Genomic DNA, 24,943 nt, shown 5'->3' on the forward strand with positions numbered 1-24,943 from the left:
GACGCTGAAAAATGAAAAGAGAGAGTTTATGTTTTCAAGCTTTAATGTATAGAGGAGCTGCAATATTAAAGTAGCGCATGAACCGGAAGTTGCAAACGACTTTTCTCCAGTGGTGTGACGTATTTCCAAGTGAAACGGAATATTGCACATGTCGGACAGAGTTGAGTGATGTTGAGTCTGGTTGATGAATGAATAAGCCACAACACAGCTGTAGGAATCATCCAGACACTCGTTTCCAGACGAGCTGGAAAACACGAGAGAACAAAGATAAACAAAAATGAATGAAGATGTACTAAGTAGACGAGGAAGAGATCATAGAGATCAAAGAGCATATTCTCCCTATTCAACTAACCGTATACAGTGAGAATGACATTTTTGCACATGTTTTTGTTGAACCGTAGTTCATAAACTTCAGAGTCTGTCTGTGATGGTCAGAGATCCAGTCTGATAATCCAGCTTCAGTCTGTCTCTCAATCTCACAACAACACATTCATCGAGAGTGAATTTATCATCGGTTACATTGATTTTAGCTACTAAACTGTTTTCAATTTTCAGACGCCCATAGGATCAGATCATTATCATTCATGTCATCATCCGTATGTAGAGTCACAGAATCTCCCTCCATCACTTTCATCTGCATCACCAAACAGAACAGAGAACATAAAGAGGGTTTGTCATATATTAAGGCCCAATCCCAATTCTACCCCTTTCCCCTTCGTCTACCCCTAACCCTTCGCCTTCCCCTTCCCCTTGACCCTTGAAACAGAGTGGCAAGGCGTAGGGGTGAAAATATTCCCCTAAGAAATGGGACACCACTACTACACCGTTACACGTCATTATACGTCGTCGCCTACGTCACAGGAGATGCGCCGATGTTTATCACAAACTTCCAAGATGCACAGGACTTGTTTTCTGTGGTGTTGTATTAACACGTTGGAGGTACAGACCTATGTTTGTCCTATTTTGACCTATTTATTTATTTACTGTGTGAAACTGTGTGAAATACGACATTGTGTGGAGTTCATGTGCGTTCAACTCATAAATACGATCTTTACGAGATGACTTGAACGCACCAATAGCTTGTGTGCTTTGTTCGGGGGAGAAGAGATTTTTTTACAAACGTTTCTTTGAAGGAACTGACCGTAAATATGAACACAAGATTGAATGTAACATAAAGCAAATCATTATTTGTCGTTAAAATACTTATTAAAGTCAACAATTCTTACATTTATGGTCAAATTTTTTGCTTGGGCAGCCATTTTGCGTCTGTAGCTGGTGTATGCAGTGACACTTCTCATACCCCTTCGTTTGAAGTGTGGTCCCGAAAAATCTTCGTTTGAAGGGCTATCTGGCCCTTCCCCTTAGCCCTTCCCCTCCAACCAGAAGAGAATCGAGACAGCCCTACCCCTCCACGTGCACGAGCAAAACAGAGGGGAAGGGGTAAGTGAAGGGGTAAGGGGTAGAATTGGGATTGGCCCTAAGTCTTTAAAATCACTTTATGATAAAAAAAAATGGAACACACAAAAAATAAAAATTGTGTTTTTTTATTAATAATACAATTTTTGTAGTGGTTAAAATACACAACAACTGACATTTAAAGGCACACCGCAGAACTTTTGGCCACTAGGGGCGCTAGACCTGTAACTTTCCTAGAGGCCACAAGCGCCGCAGCACTGTCGCAAAAGTCAAGAAGACATCCACGATCCCTCTCGCGTTTTCTCTTTTTTGCCTCCTCATAAGCAGTTTTAAACTTTGCCCTTGCCTCAGCCATGGCCAGGAGTCGAGCAGGCGGAAAAATAGTAGCAAAAGCGTTAGCTCCTTGAGTATATCAGAGCTTGTGGTCACGTGACGGTCGTAAAGGGATTCGTTCTCCAGGCATTCCAGGCATTCTCCAGGTCACATGACCTGGCCAAAGACTTCTCCAAACTTACATAGGCAGTATTTCAAGAGGGCAGCCCCGCTCGGAGCATTGATAGTGTCAAGCGCTGTATATTGGCCTGAGGAATCATTTAAAATAACTCATATGCTTCAACTCTTTAGGTCACAAAGTCCGCGGTGTGCCTTTAACTCACCATAGAGAATAAGAATGAAACCCTTCTGCATACATGCGGAATATAGTCCACTCTGATGATCCAGAAACAAACCTTTATTTGCATTTCCCATTAAGAAAATCATCATATTCAGTGAATAAGCTCTTTACATTGATTTCAGCAATTCAACTCTTTTCAGCTTCAAACTTCCACTGAATCTGAACATCATCCATTATTTCAGCAAGACCAGGGTTTAGAGTGACTGAATCTCTCTCCGTCGCTAACTTCATTTCGCCTTTAACACCAAACACACCTGAAGAACAGAGTTTGTCGAAGACAAAAGCTTTAAAATGACTTGATGTTGGTTTGATGAAGCCTTCACTAAAATACTTTTCATCATTTAAATGTAAAGTGAAGAACATTCTGCAGCAGTACAAAGACAAAAGATGATAAATTAAAAAATAAATTGTTTAAATAAAATATTCGTGTGGTATTACTCTTAAAGCATTTATATATTAAGTGTTTGTTCCATATAAAAATCAGAGTTTAGACCTGAATTTTAAAATTGATCTCACAGTGTAAAATCACAGTTTAATCATTTACACATGAGAATAGTGACTGAATAGTCTCTGACTAATTTAACCAGTCATTTATTACATGGTACCAGAACAGAAGCAACTGAAGGCATATAAACACATTTCAAACTCACCAACCAGACGCTAACAGAACATTTAAGAAACATTTTCTTCATGGGTTCACTGAAAACCCCACGATAGTGATGCTTAAAATGTCAGAAAACACTCAAATTGATCTGAAACACGACTGACCTGTGATGTTTATCTGTGACCTCCGTCACACTCTCCGTCACACGTCAGTCTCCTTTAACATCGTGAGAATCAACAAGCTTTTGCTGATCGTACATTTTCAAACTAATTCTGGCCCCGTATGAAATCTAAGAGCAGAAGAGTGTTGGATTAGATACCCGTTTCTATTAACAGTCCATATGGGAAAATTAACTTAAAATTAAATGTTTTAGCTGTAGGCTATACTGTTTTAGAGAAGAATAAGCTTAATAGTAACGTAAATAATAAATAAATAAATGAACTTGTTAAAATATGTATTACGTTTGTATTCCTCCAGGAGATGTGGCTCGACATAATAAATGTAATAACACACGGAGAGACTCTTGAGAAAACTTTATTGATAAAGGCAAGAAAATACATATGACAAATGTAGAGCGGCAGTAGTAAAGTGAGATCTGTGTGTCTCTTTATTCATTTGTTTTACATGTCTAAGGGAAATACAAACAATTAAAGCTGCAAGCAGCGATGAAAGGGCCCTCGCACCCGTGCCACCGCCACCCGGTGGCTTTAGGAAGACAGAGCACGGTGGGCAATGTGCATTTAAGTAGGTAAAAATAGGAGTAGTATGTCAAAGTCAGTTACAAAAATGTCCTTTATCATGGGTATAATAGCATGCGTTATCACTCAGATAAGTGTTGCTAGCATGTTTTAGCATGTTTCTAGCATGTTTAGAACTCAATGGCATATTAAATATGTCGCTAGCAATGCATCACAGTTTAAAACGTGTCACTTCCTGTCGACAGTAGGTGGCGCTATTACTTTAACTTAAAATTGTCATGTAGATGTTTTCAGGGCAGGACTCTTATCAAACATGTGAAGTTTGGGGCAGATTGGACATTGTCTTCTTCAGTAACAATAACTTCCCGTTTCATTGCATTAGCATGCTTTAGCACTTAGCTAAGAATTGCAAGCATGTTTTAACAGGTTTCTAACATGTTTATTACTCAATGGCATATTTAATATGTTGCTAGTACTGCATCACAGTGTTAATCATGTCACTTCCTGTTGCCAGTAGGTGGCGCTATTACTATAACTGAAAAGTGTCATGTAGATGTGTTCAGGGCAGAACTCTTATCAAACGTGTGAAATTGGGGCAAATTGAACATTCAATGCCTGACAGCAAATTCCTATTTAATTGCAGGAATAGCATGCTTTAGCACTTAGCTAATGTTTGTTAGCATGTTTTAGCATGGTTCCCGTGTGTTGTTAACATGTTCAGCACTTGCTGGCAATTTTTTATATGTTATTAGGAGTCCAAAATGGTGTTAAACATGACACTTCCTGTTGCCAGCAGGTGGCGCTATTACTCTAACTGATTATTCTCATGTAGATGTGTTCAGGGCAGGACTCTTATCAAACCTGTGAAGTTTGGGGCAGATTGGACATTGCCTACTTGAGTAACAACAACTTCCTGTTTCATTGCATTAGCATGCTTTAGCACTTAGCTAAGAATTGCTAGCATGTTTTAACATGTTTCTAACATGTTTATAACTCAATGGTTTATTTAATATGTTGCTAGTACAGCATCACAGTGTTAAACATGTCACTTCCTGTTGCCAATAGGTGGCGCTATTACTATAACTGAATATTCTCATGTAAATGTGTTCAGGACAGAACTCTTATCAAACGTGTGAAGTTTGGGGCAGATTGGGCATTCAATGCCTGAGTTACAGCAAATTCCTATTTAATTGCAGTAATAGCATGCTTTAGCACTTAGCTAATGTTTGCTAGCATGTTTTAGCATGTTTCTAGTATGGTGTTAACATGTTTAGCACTTGCTGGCAATTTTGTATATGTTAATTAGGAGTCCAAAACGGTGTTAAACATGTCACTTCCTGTTGCCAGCAGGTGGCGCTATGACTGTAACTGAATTTGAGCATGGTCATGTGTTCAGGACAGAACGCTTATCAAACGTGTGAAGTTTGGGGCAGATTGGACATTGTTTGCCTTAGTTACAGCAACTTCCTGTTTCATGGCGAAACATCAAAATTTGTCAGGCCGCCGAGGACACGCCCTTCGACGAAAACTCTAGATCTTCGCAATTTAACGTCGCAAAGGCCTTAAGATTACACTCACCAAATTTGAAGATGATCAGATTAAAACTGTAGGAGGAGTTCGTTAAAGTACGAGACCTGAAAATGCCAAAAACTGCACAAAAATCAGAGAGGAAGTTCAAAATGGCTGACTTCCTGTTGTGTTTAAGGCTATGCTCCAAGAGACTTTTTTGTAGGTATTGGGTCATTACATGTATGTACCGAATTTCGTACACGTACGTGAAACGTAGCGGGAGGCGCACTCCGTTGAACCTTTATAGGTGGCGCTATCGAGCCATTTTACCCCGCCCAATTCTGAAACGCATATCAGATGTCAATTTTCGCCAGTTCTGACGCGTGTGCAAATTTTCGTGAGTTTTCGTGCATGTTTAGGCCCTCAAAAATGCGATCAAATGCGGAAAATAATAATAATAATAATAATTAAAGCTGCAAGCAGCGATGAAAGGGCCCTCGCACCCGTGCCACCGCCACCCGGTGGCTTTAGGAAGACAGAGCATGGTGGGCAATGTGCATTTAAGTAGGTAAAAATAGGAGGAGTATGTCAAAGTCAGTTACAAAAATGTCCTTTATTATGGGTATAATAGCATGCGTTATCACTCAGATAAGAGTTGCTAGCATGTTTTAGCATGTTTCTAGCATGTTTAGAACTCAATGGCATATTAAATATGTCGCTAGTAATGTATCACAGTGTAAAACGTGTCACTTCCTGTCGACAGTAGGTGGCGCTATTACTTTAACTTAAAGTTGTCATGTAGATGTGTTCAGGGCAGGACTCTTATCAAACATGTGAAGTTTGGGGCAGATTGGACATTGCCTTCTTCAGTAACACCAACTTCCTGTTTCATTGCATTAGTGTGCTTTAACACTTAGCTAAGAATTGCTAGCATGTTTTAACATGTTTCTAACATGTATATAACTCAATGGCATATTTAATATGTTGCTAGTACTGCATCACACTGTTAAACATGTCACTTCCTGTCGCCAGTAGGTGGCGCTATTGCTATAACTGAAAAGTGTCATGTAGATGTGTTCAGGGCAGGACTCTTATCAAACGTGTGAAGTTTGGGGCAGATTGGACATTGCCTACTTGAGTAACAACAACTTCCTGTTTCATTGCATTAGCATGCTTTAGCAGTTAGCTAATGTTTGCTAGCATGTTTTAGCATGTTTCTAGTATGTTGTTAGCATGGTTAGCACTTGCTGACAATTTTTTATATGTTATTAGGAGTCCAAAACGGTGTTAAACATGTCACTTCCTGTTGCCAGCAGGTGGCGCTATGACTGTAACTGAATTTGAGCATGGTCATGTGTTCAGGACAGAACGCTTATCAAACGTGTGAAGTTTGGGGCAGATTGGACATTCAATGCCTGAGTTACAGCAAATTCCTATTTAATTGCAGTAATAGCATGCTTTAACACTTAGCTAATGTTTGCTAGCATGTTTTAGCATGTTTCTAGTATGTTGTTAACTTGTTAAGCACTTGCTGGCAATTTTTTATATGTTATTAGGAGTCCAAAACAGTGTTAAACATGTCACTTCCTGTTTCCAGCAGGTGGCGCTATGACTGTAGCCTAATTTGAGCATGGTCATGTGTTCAGGACAGAACGCTTATCAAACGTGTGAAGTTTGGGGCAGATTGGACATTGTTTGCCTGAGTTACAGCAACTTCCTGTTTCATGGCGAAACATCAAAATTTGTCAGGCCGCCGAGGACACGCCCTTCGACGAAAACTCTAGATCTTCGCAATTTAACGTCGCAAAGGCCTTAAGATTACACTCACCAAATTTGAAGATGATCAGATTAAAACTGTAGGAGGAGTTCGTTAAAGTACGAGGCCTGAAAATGGCAAAAACTGCACAAAAATCAGAGAGGAAGTTCAAAATGGCTGACTTCCTGTTGTGTTTAAGGCTATGCTCCAAGAGACTTTTTTGTAGGTATTGGGTCATTACATGTATGTACCGAATTTCGTACACATACGTGAAACGTAGCGGAAGGCGCACTCCGTTGAACCTTTATAGGTGGCGCTATCGAGCCATTTTGCCCCGCCCAATTGTGAAACGCATATCAGATGTCAATTTTCGCCAGTTCTGACGCGTGTGCAAATTTTCGTGAGTTTTCGTGCATGTTTAGGCCCTCAAAAATGCGATTAAATGCGGAAAATAATAATAATAATAATAATAATAATAATAATTAAAGCTGCAAGCAGCGATGAAAGGGCCCTCGCACCCGTGCCACCGCCACCCGGTGGCTTTAGGAAGACAGAGCACGGTGGGCAATGTGCATTTAAGTAGGTAAAAATAGGAGTATGTCAAAGTCAGTTACAAAAATGTCCTTTATCATGGGTATAATAGCATGCGTTATCACTCAGATAAGTGTTGCTAGCATGTTTTAGCATGTTTCTAGCATGTTTAGAACTCAATGGCATATTAAATATGTCGCTAGCAATGCATCACAGTTTAAAACGTGTCACTTCCTGTCGACAGTAGGTGGCGCTATTACTTTAACTTAAAATTGCCATGTAGATGTGTTCAGGGCAGGACTCTTATCAAACATGTGAAGTTTGGGGCAGATTGGACATTGTCTTCTTCAGTAACAATAACTTCCCGTTTCATTGCATTAGCATGCTTTAGCACTTAGCTAAGAATTGCTAGCATGTTTTAACAGGTTTCTAACATGTTTATTACTCAATGGCATATTTAATATGTTGCTAGTACTGCATCACAGTGTTAACCATGTCACTTCCTGTTGCCAGTAGGTGGCGCTATTACTATAACTGAAAAGTGTCATGTAGATGTGTTCAGGGCAGAACTCTTATCAAACGTGTGAAATTGGGGCAAATTGAACATTCAATGCCTGACAGCAAATTCCTATTTAATTGCAGGAATAGCATGCTTTAGCACTTAGCTAATGTTTGTTAGCATGTTTTAGCATGGTTCCCGTGTGTTGTTAACATGTTCAGCACTTGCTGGCAATTTTTTATATGTTATTAGGAGTCCAAAATGGTGTTAAACATGACACTTCCTGTTGCCAGCAGGTGGCGCTATTACTCTAACTGATTATTCTCATGTAGATGTGTTCAAGGCAGGACTCTTATCAAACCTGTGAAGTTTGGGGCAGATTGGACATTGCCTACTTGAGTAACAACAACTTCCTGTTTCATTGCATTAGCATGCTTTAGCACTTAGCTAAGAATTGCTAGCATGTTTTAACATGTTTCTAACATGTTTATAACTCAATGGTTTATTTAATATGTTGCTAGTACAGCATCACAGTGTTAAACATGTCACTTCCTGTTGCCAATAGGTGGCGCTATTACTATAACTGAATATTCTCATGTAAATGTGTTCAGGACAGAACTCTTATCAAACGTGTGAAGTTTGGGGCAGATTGGGCATTCAATGCCTGAGTTACAGCAAATTCCTATTTAATTGCAGTAATAGCATGCTTTAGCACTTAGCTAATGTTTGCTAGCATGTTTTAGCATGTTTCTAGTATGGTGTTAACATGTTTAGCACTTGCTGGCAATTTTGTATATGTTAATTAGGAGTCCAAAACGGTGTTAAACATGTCACTTCCTGTTGCCAGCAGGTGGCGCTATGACTGTAACTGAATTTGAGCATGGTCATGTGTTCAGGACAGAACGCTTATCAAACGTGTGAAGTTTGGGGCAGATTGGACATTGTTTGCCTGAGTTACAGCAACTTCCTGTTTCATGGCGAAACATCAAAATTTGTCAGGCCGCCGAGGACACGCCCTTCGACGAAAACTCTAGATCTTCGCAATTTAACGTCGCAAAGGCCTTAAGATTACACTCACCAAATTTGAAGATGATCAGATTAAAACTGTAGGAGGAGTTCGTTAAAGTACGAGGCCTGAAAATGGCAAAAACTGCACAAAAATCAGAGAGGAAGTTCAAAATGGCTGACTTCCTGTTGTGTTTAAGGCTATGCTCCAAGAGACTTTTTTGTAGGTATTGGGTCATTACATGTATGTACCGAATTTCGTACACGTACGTGAAACGTAGCGGGAGGCGCACTCCGTTGAACCTTTATAGGTGGCGCTATCGAGCCATTTTACCCCGCCCAATTCTGAAACGCATATCAGATGTCAATTTTCGCCAGTTCTGACGCGTGTGCAAATTTTCGTGAGTTTTCGTGCATGTTTAGGCCCTCAAAAATGCGATCAAATGCGGAAAATAATAATAATAATAATAATTAAAGCTGCAAGCAGCGATGAAAGGGCCCTCGCACCCGTGCCACCGCCACCCGGTGGCTTTAGGAAGACAGAGCACGGTGGGCAATGTGCATTTAAGTAGGTAAAAATAGGAGGAGTATGTCAAAGTCAGTTACAAAAATGTCCTTGATTATGGGGATAATAGCATGCGTTATAACTCAGATAAGTGTTGCTAGCATGTTTTAGCATGTTTCTAGCATGTTTAGAACTCAATGGCATATTAAATATGTCGCTAGTAATGCATCACAGTGTAAAACGTGTCACTTCCTGTCGACAGTAGGTGGCGCTATTACTTTAACTTAAAATTGTCATGTAGATGTGTTCAGGGCAGGACTCTTATCAAACGTGTGAAGTTTTGGGCAGATTGGACATTGCCTTCTTCAGTAACACCAACTTCCTGTTTCATTGCATTAGCGTGCTTTAGCACTTAGCTAAGAATTGCTAGCATGTTTTAACATGTTTCTAACATGTATATAACTCAATGATATATTTAATATGTTGCTAGTACTGCATCACAGTGTTAAACATGTCACTTCCTGTTGCCAGTAGGTGGCGCTATTACTATAACTGAAAAGTGTCATGTAGATGTGTTCAGGACAGGACTCTTATCAAACGTGTAAAGTTTGGGAAAGATTGGACATTGCCTTCTTTAGTAACAACAACTTCCTCTTTCATTGCATTAGCATGCTTTAGCACTTAGCTAAGAATTGCTAGCATGTTTTAACAGGTTTCTAACATGTTTATAACTCAATGGCATATTTAATATGTTGCTAGTACAGCATCACAGTGTTAAACATGTCATTTGCTGTTGCCAGTAGGTGGCGCTATTACTATAACTGAATATTCTCATGTAAATGTGTTAAACATGAGAATATTCAACCGTGTGAAGTTTGGGGCCGATTAAACATCCAATGCCAGTTACAGCAAATTCCTATTTAATTGCATTAATAGCATGATTTAGCACCTAGCTAATGTTTGCTAGCATGTTTTAGCATGTTTCTAGTATGTTGTTAACATGTTTAACACTTGCTGGCACTTTTTTGTATGTTATTAGGAGTCCAAAACAGTGTTAAACATGTCACTTCCTGTTGCCAGCAGGTGGCGCTATGACTGTAACTGAATTTGAGCATGGTCATGTGTTCAGGACAGAACGCTTATCAAACGTGTGAAGTTTGGGGCAGATTGGACATTCAATGCCTGAGTTACAGCAAATTCCTATTTAATTGCAGTAATAGCATGCTTTAGCACTTAGCTAATGTTTGCTAGCATGTTTTAGCATGTTTCTAGTATGTTGTTAACATGTTAAGCACTTGCTGGCAATTTTTTATATGTTATTAGGAGTCCAAAACAGTGTTAAACATGTCACTTCCTGTTGCCAGCATGTGGCGCTATGACTGTAACTGAATTTGAGCATGGTCATGTGTTCAGGACAGAACGCTTATCAAACGTGTGAAGTTTGGGGCAGATTGGACATTCAATGCCTGAGTTACAGCAAATTCCTATTTAATTGCAGTAATAGCATGCTTTAGCACTTAGCTAATGTTTGCTAGCATGTTTTAGCATGTTTCTAGTATGTTGTTAGCATGTTAAGCACTTGGTGGCAATTTTTTATATGTTATTAGGAGTCCAAAACAGTGTTAAACATGTCACTTCCTGTTGCCAGCAGGTGGCGCTATGACTGTAACTGAATTTGAGCATGTCATGTGTTCAGGACAGGACTCTTATCAAACGTGTGAAGTTTGGGGCAGATTGGACATTGTTTGCCTGAGTTACAGCAACTTCCTGTTTCATGGCGAAACATCAAAATTTGTCAGGCCGCCGAGGACACGCCCTTCGACGAAAACTCTAGATCTTCGCAATTTAACATCGCAAAGGCCTTAAGATTACACTCACCAAATTTGAAGATGATCAGATTAAAACTGTAGGAGGAGTTCGTTAAAGTACGAGGCCTGAAAATGGCAAAAACTGCACAAAAATCAGAGAGGAAGTTCAAAATGGCTGACTTCCTGTTGTGTTTAAGGCTATGCTCCAAGAGACTTTTTTGTAGGTATTGGGTCATTACATGTATGTACCGAATTTCGTACACATACGTGAAACGTAGCGGGAGGCGCACTCCGTTGAACCTTTATAGGTGGCGCTATCGAGCCATTTTACCCCGCCCAATTCTGAAACGCATATCAGATGTCAATTTTCGCCAGTTCTGACGCGTGTGCAAATTTTCGTGAGTTTTCGTGCATGTTTAGGCCCTCAAAAATGCGATCAAATGCGGAAAATAATAATAATAATAATAATAATAAACAGAGCAATTCCAATAGTGTCCTCGCACCATCGGTGCTCGGGCCCTAATAATAATAATAATAAACAGAGCAATTCCAATAGTGTCCTCGCACCATCGGTGCTCGGGCCCTAATTAAAGCTGCAAGCAGCGATGAAAGGGCCCTCGCACCCGTGCCAACCGCCACCCGGTGGATTTAGGAAGACAGAGCACGGTGGGCATTGTGCATTTAAGTAGGTAAATATAGGAGTATGTCAAAGTCAGTTACAAAAATGTCCTTTATTATGGGGATAATAGCATGCGTTATCACTCAGATAAGTGTTGCTAGCATGTTTTAGCATGTTTCTAGCATGTTTAGAACTCAATGGCATATTAAATATGTCGCTAGCAATGCATCACAGTTTAAAACGTGTCACTTCCTGTCGACAGTAGGTGGCGCAATTACTTTAACTTAAAATTGTCATGTAGATGTGTTCAGGGCAGGACTCTTATCAAACGTGTGAAGTTTGGGGCAGATTTGACATTGCCTTCTTCAGTAACAACAACTTCCCGTTTCATTGCATTAGCGTGCTTTAGCACTTAGCTAAGAATTGCTAGCATGTTTTAACATGTTTCTAACATGTATATAACTCAATGGCATATTTAATATGTTGCTAGTAATGCATCGCAGTGTTAAACATGTCACTTCCTGTTGCCAGTAGGTGGCGCTATTACTATAACTGAAAAGTGTCATGTAGATGTGTTCAGGGCAGGACTCTTATCAAACGTGTGAAGTTTGGGGCAGATTGGACATTGCCTTCTTGAGTAACAACAACTTCCTCTTTCATTGCATTAGCATGCTTTAGCACTTAGCTAAGAATTGCTAGCATGTTTTAACATGTTTCTAACATGTTTATTGCTCAATGGCATATTTAATATGTTGCTAGTACTGCATCACAGTGTTAACCATGTCACTTCCTGTTGCCAGTAGGTGGCGCTATTACTATAACTGAAAAGTGTCATGTAGATGTGTTCAGGGCAGGACTCTTATCAAACGTGTGAAGTTTGGGGCCGATTGGACATTGCCTTCTTGAGTAACAACAACTTCCTGTTTCATTGCATTAGCATGCTTTAGCACTTAGCTAAGAATTGCTAGCATGTTTTAACATGTTTCTAACATGTTTATAACTCAATGTATTATTTAATATGTTGCTAGTACAACATCACAGTGTTGAACATGTCACTTCCTGTTGCCAGTAGGTGGCGCTATTACTATAACTGAAAAGTGTCATGTAAATGTGTTCAGGGCAGGACTCTTATCAAACGTGTGAAGTTTGGGGCAGATTGGACATTGCCTTCTTGAGTAACAACAACTTCCTGTTTCATTGCATTAGCATGCTTTAGCACTTAGCTAAGAATTGCTAGCATGTTTTAACAGGTTTCTAACATGTTTATAACTCAATGGTTTATTTAATATGTTGCTAGTACAACATCACAGTGTTGAACATGTCACTTCCTGTTGCCAGTAGGTGGCGCTATTACTATAACTGAAAAGTGTCATGTAAATGTGTTCAGGGCAGGACTCTTATCAAACGTGTGAAGTTTGGGGCAGATTGGACATTGCCTTCTTGAGTAACAACAACTTCCTGTTTCATTGCATTAGCATTCTTTAGCAGTTAGCTAATGTTTGCTAGCATGTTTTAGCATGTTTCTAGTATGTTGTTAGCATGGTTAGCACTTGCTGACAATTTTTTATATGTTATTAGGAGTCCAAAACGGTGTTAAACATGTCACTTCCTGTTGCCAGCAGGTGGCGCTATGACTGTAACTGAATTTGAGCATGGTCATGTGTTCAGGACAGAACGCTTATCAAACGTGTGAAGTTTGGGGCAGATTGGACATTCAATGCCTGAGTTACAGCAAATTCCTATTTAATTGCAGTAATAGCATGCTTTAACACTTAGCTAATGTTTGCTAGCATGTTTCTAGTATGTTGTTAACTTGTTAAGCACTTGCTGGCAATTTTTTATATGTTATTAGGAGTCCAAAACAGTGTTAAACATGTCACTTCCTGTTTCCAGCAGGTGGCGCTATGACTGTAGCTGAATTTGAGCATGGTCATGTGTTCAGGACAGAACGCTTATCAAACGTGTGAAGTTTGGGGAAGATTGGACATTGTTTGCCTGAGTTACAGCAACTTCCTGTTTCATGGCGAAACATCAAAATTTGTCAGGCCGCCGAGGACACGCCCTTCGACGAAAACTCTAGATCTTCGCAATTTAACGTTGCAAAGGCCTTAAGATTACACTCACCAAATTTGAAGATGATCAGATTAAAACTGTAGGAGGAGTTCGTTAAAGTACGAGGCCTGAAAATGGCAAAAACTGCACAAAAATCAGAGAGGAAGTTCAAAATGGCTGACTTCCTGTTGTGTTTAAGGCTATGCTCCAAGAGACTTTTTTGTAGGTATTGGGTCATTACATGTATGTACCGAATTTCGTACACATACGTGAAACGTAGCGGAAGGCGCACTCCGTTGAACCTTTATAGGTGGCGCTATCGAGCCATTTTGCCCCGCCCAATTGTGAAACGCATATCAGATGTCAATTTTCGCCAGTTCTGACGCGTGTGCAAATTTTCGTGAGTTTTCGTGCATGTTTAGGCCCTCAAAAATGCGATTAAATGCGGAAAATAATAATAATAATAATAATAATAATAATAATAATTAAAGCTGCAAGCAGCGATGAAAGGGCCCTCGCACCCGTGCCACCGCCACCCGGTGGCTTTAGGAAGACAGAGCACGGTGGGCAATGTGCATTTAAGTAGGTAAAAATAGGAGGAGTATGTCAAAGTCAGTTACAAAAATGTCCTTTATCATGGGTATAATAGCATGCGTTATCACTCAGATAAGTGTTGCAAGCATGTTTTAGCATGTTTCTAGCATGTTTAGAACTCAATGGCATATTAAATATGTCGCTAGCAATGCATCACAGTTTAAAACGTGTCACTTCCTGTCGACAGTAGGTGGCGCTATTACTTTAACTTAAAATTGTCATGTAGATGTGTTCAGGGCAGGACTCTTATCAAACATGTGAAGTTTGGGGCAGATTGGACATTGTCTTCTTCAGTAACAATAACTTCCCGTTTCATTGCATTAGCATGCTTTAGCACTTAGCTAAGAATTGCTAGCATGTTTTAACAGGTTTCTAACATGTTTATTACTCAATGGCATATTTAATATGTTGCTAGTACTGCATCACAGTGTTAACCATGTCACTTCCTGTTGCCAGTAGGTGGCGCTATTACTATAACTGAAAAGTGTCATGTAGATGTGTTCAGGGCAGAACTCTTATCAAACGTGTGAAATTGGGGCAAATTGAACATTCAATGCCTGACAGCAAATTCCTATTTAATTGCAGGAATAGCATGCTTTAGCACTTAGCTAATGTTTGTTAGCATGTTTTAGCATGGTTCCCGTGTGTTGTTAACATGTTCAGCACTTGCTGGCAATTTTTTATATGTTATTAGGAGTCCAAAATGGTGTTAAACATGACACTTCCTGTTGCCAGCAGGTGGCGCTATTACTCTAACTGATTATTCTCATGTAGATGTGTTCAGGGCAGGACTCTTATCAAACCTGTGAAGTTTGGGGCAGATTGGACATTGCCTACTTGAGTAACAACAACTTCCTGTTTCATTGCATTAGCATGCTTTAGCACTTAGCTAAGAATTGCTAGCATGTTTTAACATGTTTCTAACATGTTTATAACTCAATGGTTTATTTAATATGTTGCTAGTACAGCATCACAGTGTTAAACATGTCACTTCCTGTTGCCAATAGGTGGCGCTATTACTATAACTGAATATTCTCATGTAAATGTGTTCAGGACAGAACTCTTATCAAACGTGTGAAGTTTGGGGCAGATTGGGCATTCAATGCCTGAGTTACAGCAAATTCCTATTTAATTGCAGTAATAGCATGCTTTAGCACTTAGCTAATGTTTGCTAGCATGTTTTAGCATGTTTCTAGTATGGTGTTAACATGTTTAGCACTTGCTGGCAATTTTGTATATGTTAATTAGGAGTCCAAAACGGTGTTAAACATGTCACTTCCTGTTGCCAGCAGGTGGCGCTATGACTGTAACTGAATTTGAGCATGGTCATGTGTTCAGGACAGAACGCTTATCAAACGTGTGAAGTTTGGGGCAGATTGGACATTGTTTGCCTTAGTTACAGCAACTTCCTGTTTCATGGCGAAACATCAAAATTTGTCAGGCCGCCGAGGACACGCCCTTCGACGAAAACTCTAGATCTTCGCAATTTAACGTCGCAAAGGCCTTAAGATTACACTCACCAAATTTGAAGATGATCAGATTAAAACTGTAGGAGGAGTTCGTTAAAGTACGAGGCCTGAAAATCCCAAAAACTGCACAAAAATCAGAGAGGAAGTTCAAAATGGCTGACTTCCTGTTGTGTTTAAGGCTATGCTCCAAGAGACTTTTTTGTAGGTATTGGGTCATTACATGTATGTACCGAATTTCGTACACGTACGTGAAACGTAGCGGGAGGCGCACTCCGTTGAACCTTTATAGGTGGCGCTATCGAGCCATTTTACCCCGCCCAATTCTGAAACGCATATCAGATGTCAATTTTCGCCAGTTCTGACGCGTGTGCAAATTTTCGTGAGTTTTCGTGCATGTTTAGGCCCTCAAAAATGCGATCAAATGCGGAAAATAATAATAACTAGAACGTACATTTCCAGAAGAAAATGTGAATGGTGCTTGCAGTGGCAAAACTCACCACTCGGTTGCTAGAGTGTGGTACATGATTGCATACGAGCCAACAACCATGTCTGTACGATGTTCTGCTGCTGAGGTATGGCTTATTCATGTTTTGGGTTGGTTGCTAGGGTGTTCTGGGTGGTTACTAGGGTGTTTTGGGTGGTTGCTAGGCAGTTGCTAGGGTGTTCTAGGTGGTTACTAGGCAGTTGCTAGGGTGTTCTGGGTGGTTGCTAGGGTGTTCTGGGTGGTTGCTAGGCGGTTGCTAGGGAGTTCTGAGGTATTTTGGGTGGTTGCTAGGGTGTTGCTAGGGAGTTCTAAGGTATTTTGGGTGGTTGCTATGGTGTTACTAGGGAGTTCTGAGGTATTTTGGGTGGTTGCTAGGGAGTTATGAGGTATTTTGGGTGGTTGCTATGGTGTTGCTAGGGAGTTCTAAGGTATTTTGGGTGGTTGTTAGGGTGTTATGGGTGGTTGCTAGGGTGTTCTAAGGTGTTTTGGGTGGTTGCTATGGTGTTGCTAGAGAGTTCTAAGGTATTTTGGGTGGTTGCTAGGGTGTTGCTAGGGAGTTCTAAGGTATTTTGAGTGGTTGTGTTATTAAACGAGTGCATTATAATGAGTGCACGAGGGTGCTGTAACTGGTTGCTATGGTGTGGCTATGAAGATTTTAGGCCATTACTTATTGGCTGCTGGATAATATAAATCCTCTGAGGGAGAGAGAGGGGGAGACATGCAGGGGTGTCAGGCCCTTTGTGTCTGTGTGTGTGAAAAATGACAGTTGGGATTTGAATTTCTGAAAATTCCGCAATGTTAAGTCAATGGGACTTTTTTGGCCGCTTTTTCGTCCGCTGTGCGAACATCGTACACCCGATCGCTTAGAAAAGATATAGCACACCTCTCCTCAATGGGCCGGTCGATTTGACACCTCACTCAGGGGTCTGTGACAAACGGTGCGGGGCGAGTTTCGCGCCAAAAAAGCGGCAGAATAATAAGAATAAGAATAAAAATAAGTATGAGCAATAACACTAATGTTGCTTTGCCTATAGGCAAGCACCATTAATAATAATAATAATAATAATAATAATAATAAACAGAGCAATTCCAATAGTGTCCTCGCACCATCGGTGCTCGGGCCCTAATAATAATAATAAACAGAGCAATTCCAATAGTGTCCTCGCACCATCGGTGCTCGGGCCCTAATTAAAGCTGCAAGCAGCGATGAAAGGGCCCTCGCACCCGTGCCACCGCCACCCGGTGGCTTTAGGAAGACAGAGCACGGTGGGCAATGTGCATTTAAGTAGGTAAAAATAGGAGTATGTCAAATTCAGTTACAAAAATGTCCTTTATTATGGGGATAATAGCATGTGTTATCACTCAGATAAGTGTTGCTAGCATGTTTTAGCATGTTTCTAGCATGTTTAGAACTCAATGGCATATTAAATATGTCGCTAGTAATGCATCACAGTGTAAAACGTGTCACTTCCTGTCGATGGTAGGTGGCGCTATTACTTTAACTTAAAATTGTCATGTAGATGTGTTCATGGCAGGACTCTTATCAAACGTGTGAAGTTTGGGGCAGATTGGACATTGCTTTCTTCAGTAACACCAACTTCCTGTTTCATTGCATTAGCGTGCTTTAGCACTTAGCTAAGAATTGCTAGCATGTTTTAACATGTTTCTAACATGTTTCTAACTCAATGGCATATTTAATATGTTGCTAGTACTGCATCACACTGTTAAACATGTCACTTCCTGTTGCCAGTAGGTGGCGCTATTACTATAACTGAATATTCTCATGTACATGTGTTAAACATGAGAATATTCAACCGTGTGAAGTTTGGGGCAGATTGGACATTCAATGCCTCAGTTACAGCAAATTCCTATTTAATTGCAGTAATAGCATGCTTTAGCACCTAGCTAATGTTTGCTAGCATGTTTTAGCATGTTTCTAGTATGTTGTTAGCATGGTTAGCACTTGCTGGCACTTATTTATATGTTATTAGGAGTCCAAAACAGTGTTAAACATGTCACTTCCTGTTGCCAGCAGGTGGCGCTATGACTGTAACTGAATTTGAGCATGGTCATGTGTTCAGGACAAAACTCTTATCAAACGTGTGAAGTTTGGGGCAGATTGGACATTGTTTGCCTGAGTTACAGCAACTTCCTGTTTCATGGCGAAACATCAAAATTTGTCAGGCCGCAGAGGACACGCCTTTCGACGAAAACTCTAGATCTTCGCAATTTAACGTCGCAAAGGCCTTAAGATTACACTCACCAAATTTGAAGATGGTCAGATTAAAACTGTAGGAGGAGTTCGTTAAAGTACGAGGCCTGAAAATGGCAAAAACTGCACAAAAATCAGAGAGGAAGTTCAAAATGGCTGACTTCCTGTTGTGTTTAAGGCTATGCTCCAAGAGACTTTTTTGTAGGTATTGGGTCATTACATGTATGTACCGAATTTCATACACGTACGTGAAACGTAGCGGGAGGCGCACTCTGTTGAACCTTTATAGGTGGCGCTATCGAGCCATTTTACCCCGCCCAATTCTGAAACGCATATCAGATGTCAATTTTCGCCAGTTCTGACGCGTGTGCAAATTTTCGTGAGTTTTCGTGCATGTTTAGGCCCTCAAAAATGCGATTAAATGCGGAGAAGAATAATAATAATAATAATAATAATAATAATAATAAACAGAGCAATTCCAAGAGGGTCCTCACACCATCGGTGCTCGGGCCCTAATAATAATAATAATAATAATAATAATAAACAGAGCAATTCCAATAGTGTCCTCGCACCATCGGTGCTCGGGCCCTAATAAAGCCTTTCAAATTGTATTTAAAAATATTAAGACACTGAAAATGCAAAGGGAGAGCACACACTTGAGTAATAAACTACATTTATAAGGATAAAAACACTAGAAAAACATGAAATACACTTGAAGAACCTTTGATGTTCAGCGTGCTGCTTTAGATTTCAATACTTCCTGAAAAAAAATGAAAATATAAAGCCATAAATCTAACAAATATTTATGCAAAAACAGTTTGTGAGAAATGATATCATCAGTTCGATACCTGGTGTGTGAATATGTTCTTGATCTTGTTCAGCTCTTCTGGATCTGATGTCATAAACCACAAGAATGACAGTAGCCACGCCCACCAGAGCAGAGAGGACCAATCGGATCACAGCTTCAGTAGGACCACAACAGTGGACTGAGTCTGAGAAATAAAAACAATTAAACTGAGATCAGATCAGTCAATAAATACTAACATTAGCGCTGACTTCAATTAATATCATCAGTGCTGTGGTACCTGCACATCTGTAGCAGAGTGTGTGGATGTCCAGATGTGTGGTCTGGTTGCTGATGGGATTGTTCAGCACACAGCTGTAGGTGTTTTTATCCTGATATTCCACCTCCAGAGGTAGAGAGAGACTGATGCTGAGATCACACACACTGATGCTGGACAATACACTGATTCCTGCGTACCAGGAGAGAGTCGCATCACACACATTCAACACTGATGAACACACCAGTGAACAATTTGATGATGATGAACATTGTGAAGAGTTACTGCTGATGACAGGAACAGGCAGACGAGCTGAAACATGAGAGAATAAAGATAAACATGAACAAATACAAAGTTCTGTCATGAAACAGATGGTGCAGGCTGATTGGTCCTTAACTCAATCTGATTGTAATCACATGATTCTCTCTAGGGCACAGCTGATTGGTTCCTACTTTATCAGTAGCAAATGAGCTCGCTTCTCAACCTTCAAATAACTGGTCAGCGTGTGTCTTAGCAGTGCAGCATGATTCAGAAACCCTCCACCTTTCCCAGCTCCACCTGTATATCTGCTATGGGTAATTATATACGCTACAGCAGCAGCATGTCTTGCTCACAGCAGCGTGTCGTGTGTGTATCGATAGTAGCAAGTCTCGTGCTTGCTCTGCAGCAGCAGCAATAACCAACTCTGAGATTTGTTATGACAGAAATCTAATCAACAATCTTATTTCCGGTTCAAAGTGTTCAGTGAGTGTTTATACGGTCTGTCATCTCAAGTTAGAAAATATATATGACAGATACGCTCTGCACTTGTCGTATCACAGTGTTTTCAACCACATAATGTTTATTTTAGGTTTCAGACATTGAAATACTCATAGATACAAGAAAAAACATTTAGTTTTTTCATTTATAGGTACAAGAAAAAAACATACCGTTAGTTTGTAAAATACACTGATGTTGATGGAGGCGGCAATAATATTAATTTATGTAAATAAACATGTTTTATTTACATTCTAATGTTTTTGAACTAAAGGACAGGACAACCCAGACAGCAACATAGTGTCGGCCCAGATCCGGCCCACATCTGGCACAAGTGGACTCCACATATACCAGATGTGGGCCAACACTATGTTGCTGTAGGGCAATGATTTCTACTCACCATAGACAGAAACACTGAATGTTTTTGATGATCGGGTTACTCCAGTTATATGAAGTTTATAGATTCCAGCCTGTTCAGTTGTGATGTTTGTGATGGTCAGAGATCCAGTTTGATTGTCCAGCCTCAGTCCGTCTCTGAATCTCCCATCAGTGAAAGCTAGTGTTTCTGTTTCAGACTCCCACAGTATGGTGTTTTCACGAAGGCTTATTTCAGAAAGCCCAGGGTTTAAAGTGACTGAATCTCCCTCCGACACTGACACTGACGTCACCTTATCTGCATCACCAAACACACGGAGAACAAACAGGAACAGGGTTTGTCACAGATTATCTTTTAAATAACGTTGTAATTGTAAATTGTAAAAAGTAAATAGTTTGACATTTCAAATGAATAATATCGTAAAACAACAGAATATAGTAAAATGGGATGTGTGGATATTATATGTATTTAAAAATTTTTTTTAAAAAGGTGAAACAAATTTTTAACTCACAGTTGATAGTGACAATAAAAACTGTATTCATTGGTCGGTTGGTATGTACTTCATAATCTCCAGCATGGTCAGTTGTGATGTTTGTGATGGTCAGATATCCAGTTTGATTGTCCACCTTCAGTCTGTCTCTGAATCTCCCATCAGGACCATCATCATATACAGTGATTCTGTCATTAATTACATTTATTTCAGCTAGTAAATATTTTCCAAACCGCCACCAAATTTGATATCCATCCTTCATTTCATTATTACCAAATTTTAGAGTGACCGAATCTCCCTCCATCTCTGACATTGGTGACATTCCTTTAGAACCAAACACACCTGAAGAACAGAGAGAGAGTTTGTCACAGATTAAAGCTTTAAATAACTTGATTTCGGTTTGATGAAGCTTCACTAAAATACTTGAATTCTTTGAATCTGAAGTGAGTACATTCTGCAGCAGGATAAACAGAAAACATGCTGAATGAAATGTGAAATACTTAGACATAATTTTACATGGACCAGTAACTAAATGAAAAGAGACACTTTTACTTAGATAAGAGTAATGTCACACTTAAACTAAACTTAAAACTTAAACCCTAACCTGAATCAAAACTTTAAAAATCAATAACTTATACTTGAGAATAACAGTCAATGTTAAGCATCTCTGACTAATTTCACCAGTAATGTACATAATACTAAAACAGAAGGAACTAAAGCCTTAAAAACACATTTCAAACTCACCATCCAGACGCCACAAACAGAACAAAACTAATTTGAGAAACATTTTCTTCATAGATTCACTGAAAACCTGCTAGTGAGCCTTAAAATGTCTGATAACACTGGAACACGCCTGAAGTGTGATATTTATCTGGTCTCTCAACAGGTTTCAACCAGCCGTCCCTTTATCAGAGGAAGTCATGAAAATGAAGCTGTTGCAGATCTTACATTTTTAAACGAATTCTGGCCCTGTATTTGTTGAGTGAAACGTTGCATGCGTGTTGGATTAGATCCATATCTACTGGTGTTTTATTTTATGATGTGAGTGTCAATCCTGCATGTTTGACCTCTGACCCTTCTTTGACAGCACTTTATTTCAGTGTGAAGATGTTTTGTGCGGAGTGGAAGATTAAAAGGGTCATATTAGCAGGAGAGAAAACGAAGAAACACTTCACAAACTACTGACACACAGAGAGAGAAAACATCCAGCGGAAGCTGTTTATCCACCCAACAGATTTATACAGATAAAACAGAGGAAACCCATTGCTGCGTCCAATTAGGTTTGAGTTCGTGTTTGAAATCTTAGGCTTTTGTTTGCAGACTTTGTTATCTTGGTGAATCTGAGCAAAATAACTCTTGAAGCACATGTGAGTTTACCTTCTTCTGGAGGAACTAGTGGCCTGGATCAATGTTTTCCTAAATTCACGTTAAGTTATGATGGGCTTATACACAATCATTCTGAAATTGTAGCCTACCTGTAATGGCAACAAAGGTTGGGAAACAATAAACTGAAAAGATTCAACATTTTAGTGCACTGACATCTCCAATATGACAACAAAGTCTGTGAAGTGCCGAGCGCCTCCTGCTGGATGAACCGTCGAGAGGAGAAACATTTTCACGTGTGTGTGTGAGACGAAGAAGATAATTGCAATAGGCCTACTAAATTTAATCCAAGCAATCAAAGAGCAGAGACACACATCTAACTTGAACGAGACCGAACAGAGAATGAATGTAATTAGGAGTAGGTACAAACGAGACTAATAAATTAAACACAGCTGAAACCAATGTAAAATGTTGTACTATAACTGTAGTAGCTATATATGTAACCAGAACATATACACACAAAAACCATTTGTTGGCGTATAAATGGTGCGAGAAATAACATTCGTGGTATAGATACGCACTTTCATGAGATCGTGTTGCAACTTCCGTGTGACGGTGGTGGTGGAGGAGGCTGATGTTGTGGAGATCTGTCTAGTGTTAAAGTCGGCATGAAATCAAAATTGATATTTACTTTGTTAGCGGATATTACTAGTCTTGTGGTGAACAATTAATCTGTGCAAGTTAATACACGGAAAAAAAATTGTTTGCCGAAGTTATCTTTAATCAAAGTTTGAAAAGTTACTTCCGGGTCTGGAATGGTTCTTTTTCTGATGACATAGGTTTGACGGCTTGGGTTGGTTAATCGCTTAACCACTCCCCTCAAACCGTTACTCTGCTATGGGCGAGAGATGGAGAGGAGGAGCGCTAAAGTAAAACCCTGCCCTCTGTTCAATATTCCCTTTCACTCGGAAATGCGTCACAACACTTGAGAAAAGTCGTTTGCAACTTCCGGTTCACGCGGACTTTAAAGGTAAACGTACAACCATTCATCTACTGTTCCTGAAGCATTTAGCCATGTTGAAGTTGAGAAATTATTGTGTTTTATTGTTGTGTTTATTGTAGAACATTGTCGCGGTGGGCGCCGGTTTCTGTGACGGTCTGGACTTCGGTGACAACACCAAGGCCGCTGTGATCCGCCTGGGTTTGATGGAGATGATCGCCTTCGCTCGGTTATTCTGCACAGCCAGTCCAGTTTCTCCCGCCACATTTCTGGAGAGCTGCGGCGTCGCCGACCTCATCACCACCTGCTACGGAGGACGCAACCGCAAAATCGGAGAAGCGTTCGCTAAAACGGGGAAGGTATGTTTGTTTAAATGTTACGTCACTGTTCATTTGCATCATTAAATATTTCTGTTTGTTGTCAGTCTATCGAGGAGCTTGAGAAGGAAATGCTGAACGGACAGAAACTTCAAGGTCCGGTGTTGTGCCGAATTTCGACCCCCTGCCAGTGTTGCCAGATTGGGACGGTGATTTCCAGCCCAAAAGCTCACCAAAACCCGCCCACTCCAAGAAAGAAACGCCCAAAATTTTACTACCAAAATAATGTGATATCATTTTATGGCCATGTCATTCAAGGTTGATAAACACAATTTGTATCTCCTTAAAACAAAATAACGATGATAAAATAAAATAAATCAATCAATCAATTTCCCAGGTAAACGGATCAAAACAGGGCAATGATTAAGGAGAATTAGCAAATATGACTTTAAATGTCCAAGTGGACACTGTCAAAACGGCAATCAAGAAATTAACCAATGACTTTAACCCTTGGAAGTAGCCTACACATTGCAGAACATAACGCAGAATTTATAGCAGTCAAAACTGATTCATCGTTGATTCAAACCGTTTTCAGCAGCTGTCAGGGACAAGTAGAGTGCAGGCAGTCTGGATGGTGTAAAAGTGGCGGATGTCTGGTTAGGCTAGTGTGCACATGTCCATGGAAAGGAGTCGTCCCATATTCGATTTCAATTGAAGTCATTCTGTGCTCTCCTCATCGTTATATTCACCATCGAGTCATCTCCCACCACATGTACGTTTGAGTTGCTCACTATCTCACTCTTTACTGTAGATACAAGTTACTGTATGCCACTTTGGCATTAGCGATCACTTGAATAAACAGCTACAAGTTAACGCGCTAAATCGCGCCTTCCTGCTGATCGCTCGCTGATTGGCTAAAACTGCGTGCTCGTCGATGACGTCAACACCAATGCCAGCTGACTCTGCTGCATGGGTGTGTGTAATGTCATGATGACTGATTTTATGGACTACATGCACACTTTAGTTTAGCTTTTTAACCAATTAGACTTTAACATTTAGATATTTGAAAACCGCCGAACTGACCCCAAACCAGCCCAAATTTTGTCCACCCACCCAAACCCTTTTTTACCCGCACAATCATATTCAAAACCGCCCAATAAGATCCCGCCCGATCTGGCAACACTGC

General features: G+C 40.1%; 2 protein-coding genes across 2 annotated transcripts in view; one reads left to right on the forward strand and one right to left on the reverse strand.

Moving 5' to 3' along the window:
- The window catches only part of gpd1b (glycerol-3-phosphate dehydrogenase 1b), a 154,677-nt gene extending 130,764 nt beyond the window's left edge, over positions 1 to 23,913 (forward strand). Inside the window, exon 6 of the mRNA XM_079594254.1 lies at positions 23,563 to 23,913. Coding sequence (XP_079450380.1) covers positions 23,563 to 23,844 — 282 coding nt within the window. The 3' untranslated portion in view covers positions 23,845 to 23,913. The remainder of the gene's footprint in view (positions 1 to 23,562) is intronic.
- Positions 3,210 to 21,979, reverse strand: LOC306988994 (uncharacterized protein). The gene is made up of 7 exons (XM_079594252.1): positions 21,862 to 21,979; positions 21,139 to 21,459; positions 20,652 to 20,924; positions 19,520 to 19,807; positions 19,283 to 19,426; positions 19,033 to 19,194; positions 3,210 to 3,346 (listed from the first exon to the last, which is right to left on the reverse strand). Exons 1-6 carry the CDS (start codon positions 21,911 to 21,913, stop codon positions 19,178 to 19,180), a joined length of 1,095 nt encoding a protein of 364 aa, XP_079450378.1. The 5' UTR covers positions 21,914 to 21,979; the 3' UTR covers positions 3,210 to 3,346; positions 19,033 to 19,177.
- Positions 23,914 to 24,943: the final 1,030 nt, after the last annotated feature.

Source organism: Phoxinus phoxinus, assembly GCF_949152265.1.
Source record: "Phoxinus phoxinus genome assembly, chromosome: 20".
NCBI lineage: Eukaryota > Metazoa > Chordata > Actinopteri > Cypriniformes > Leuciscidae > Phoxinus > Phoxinus phoxinus.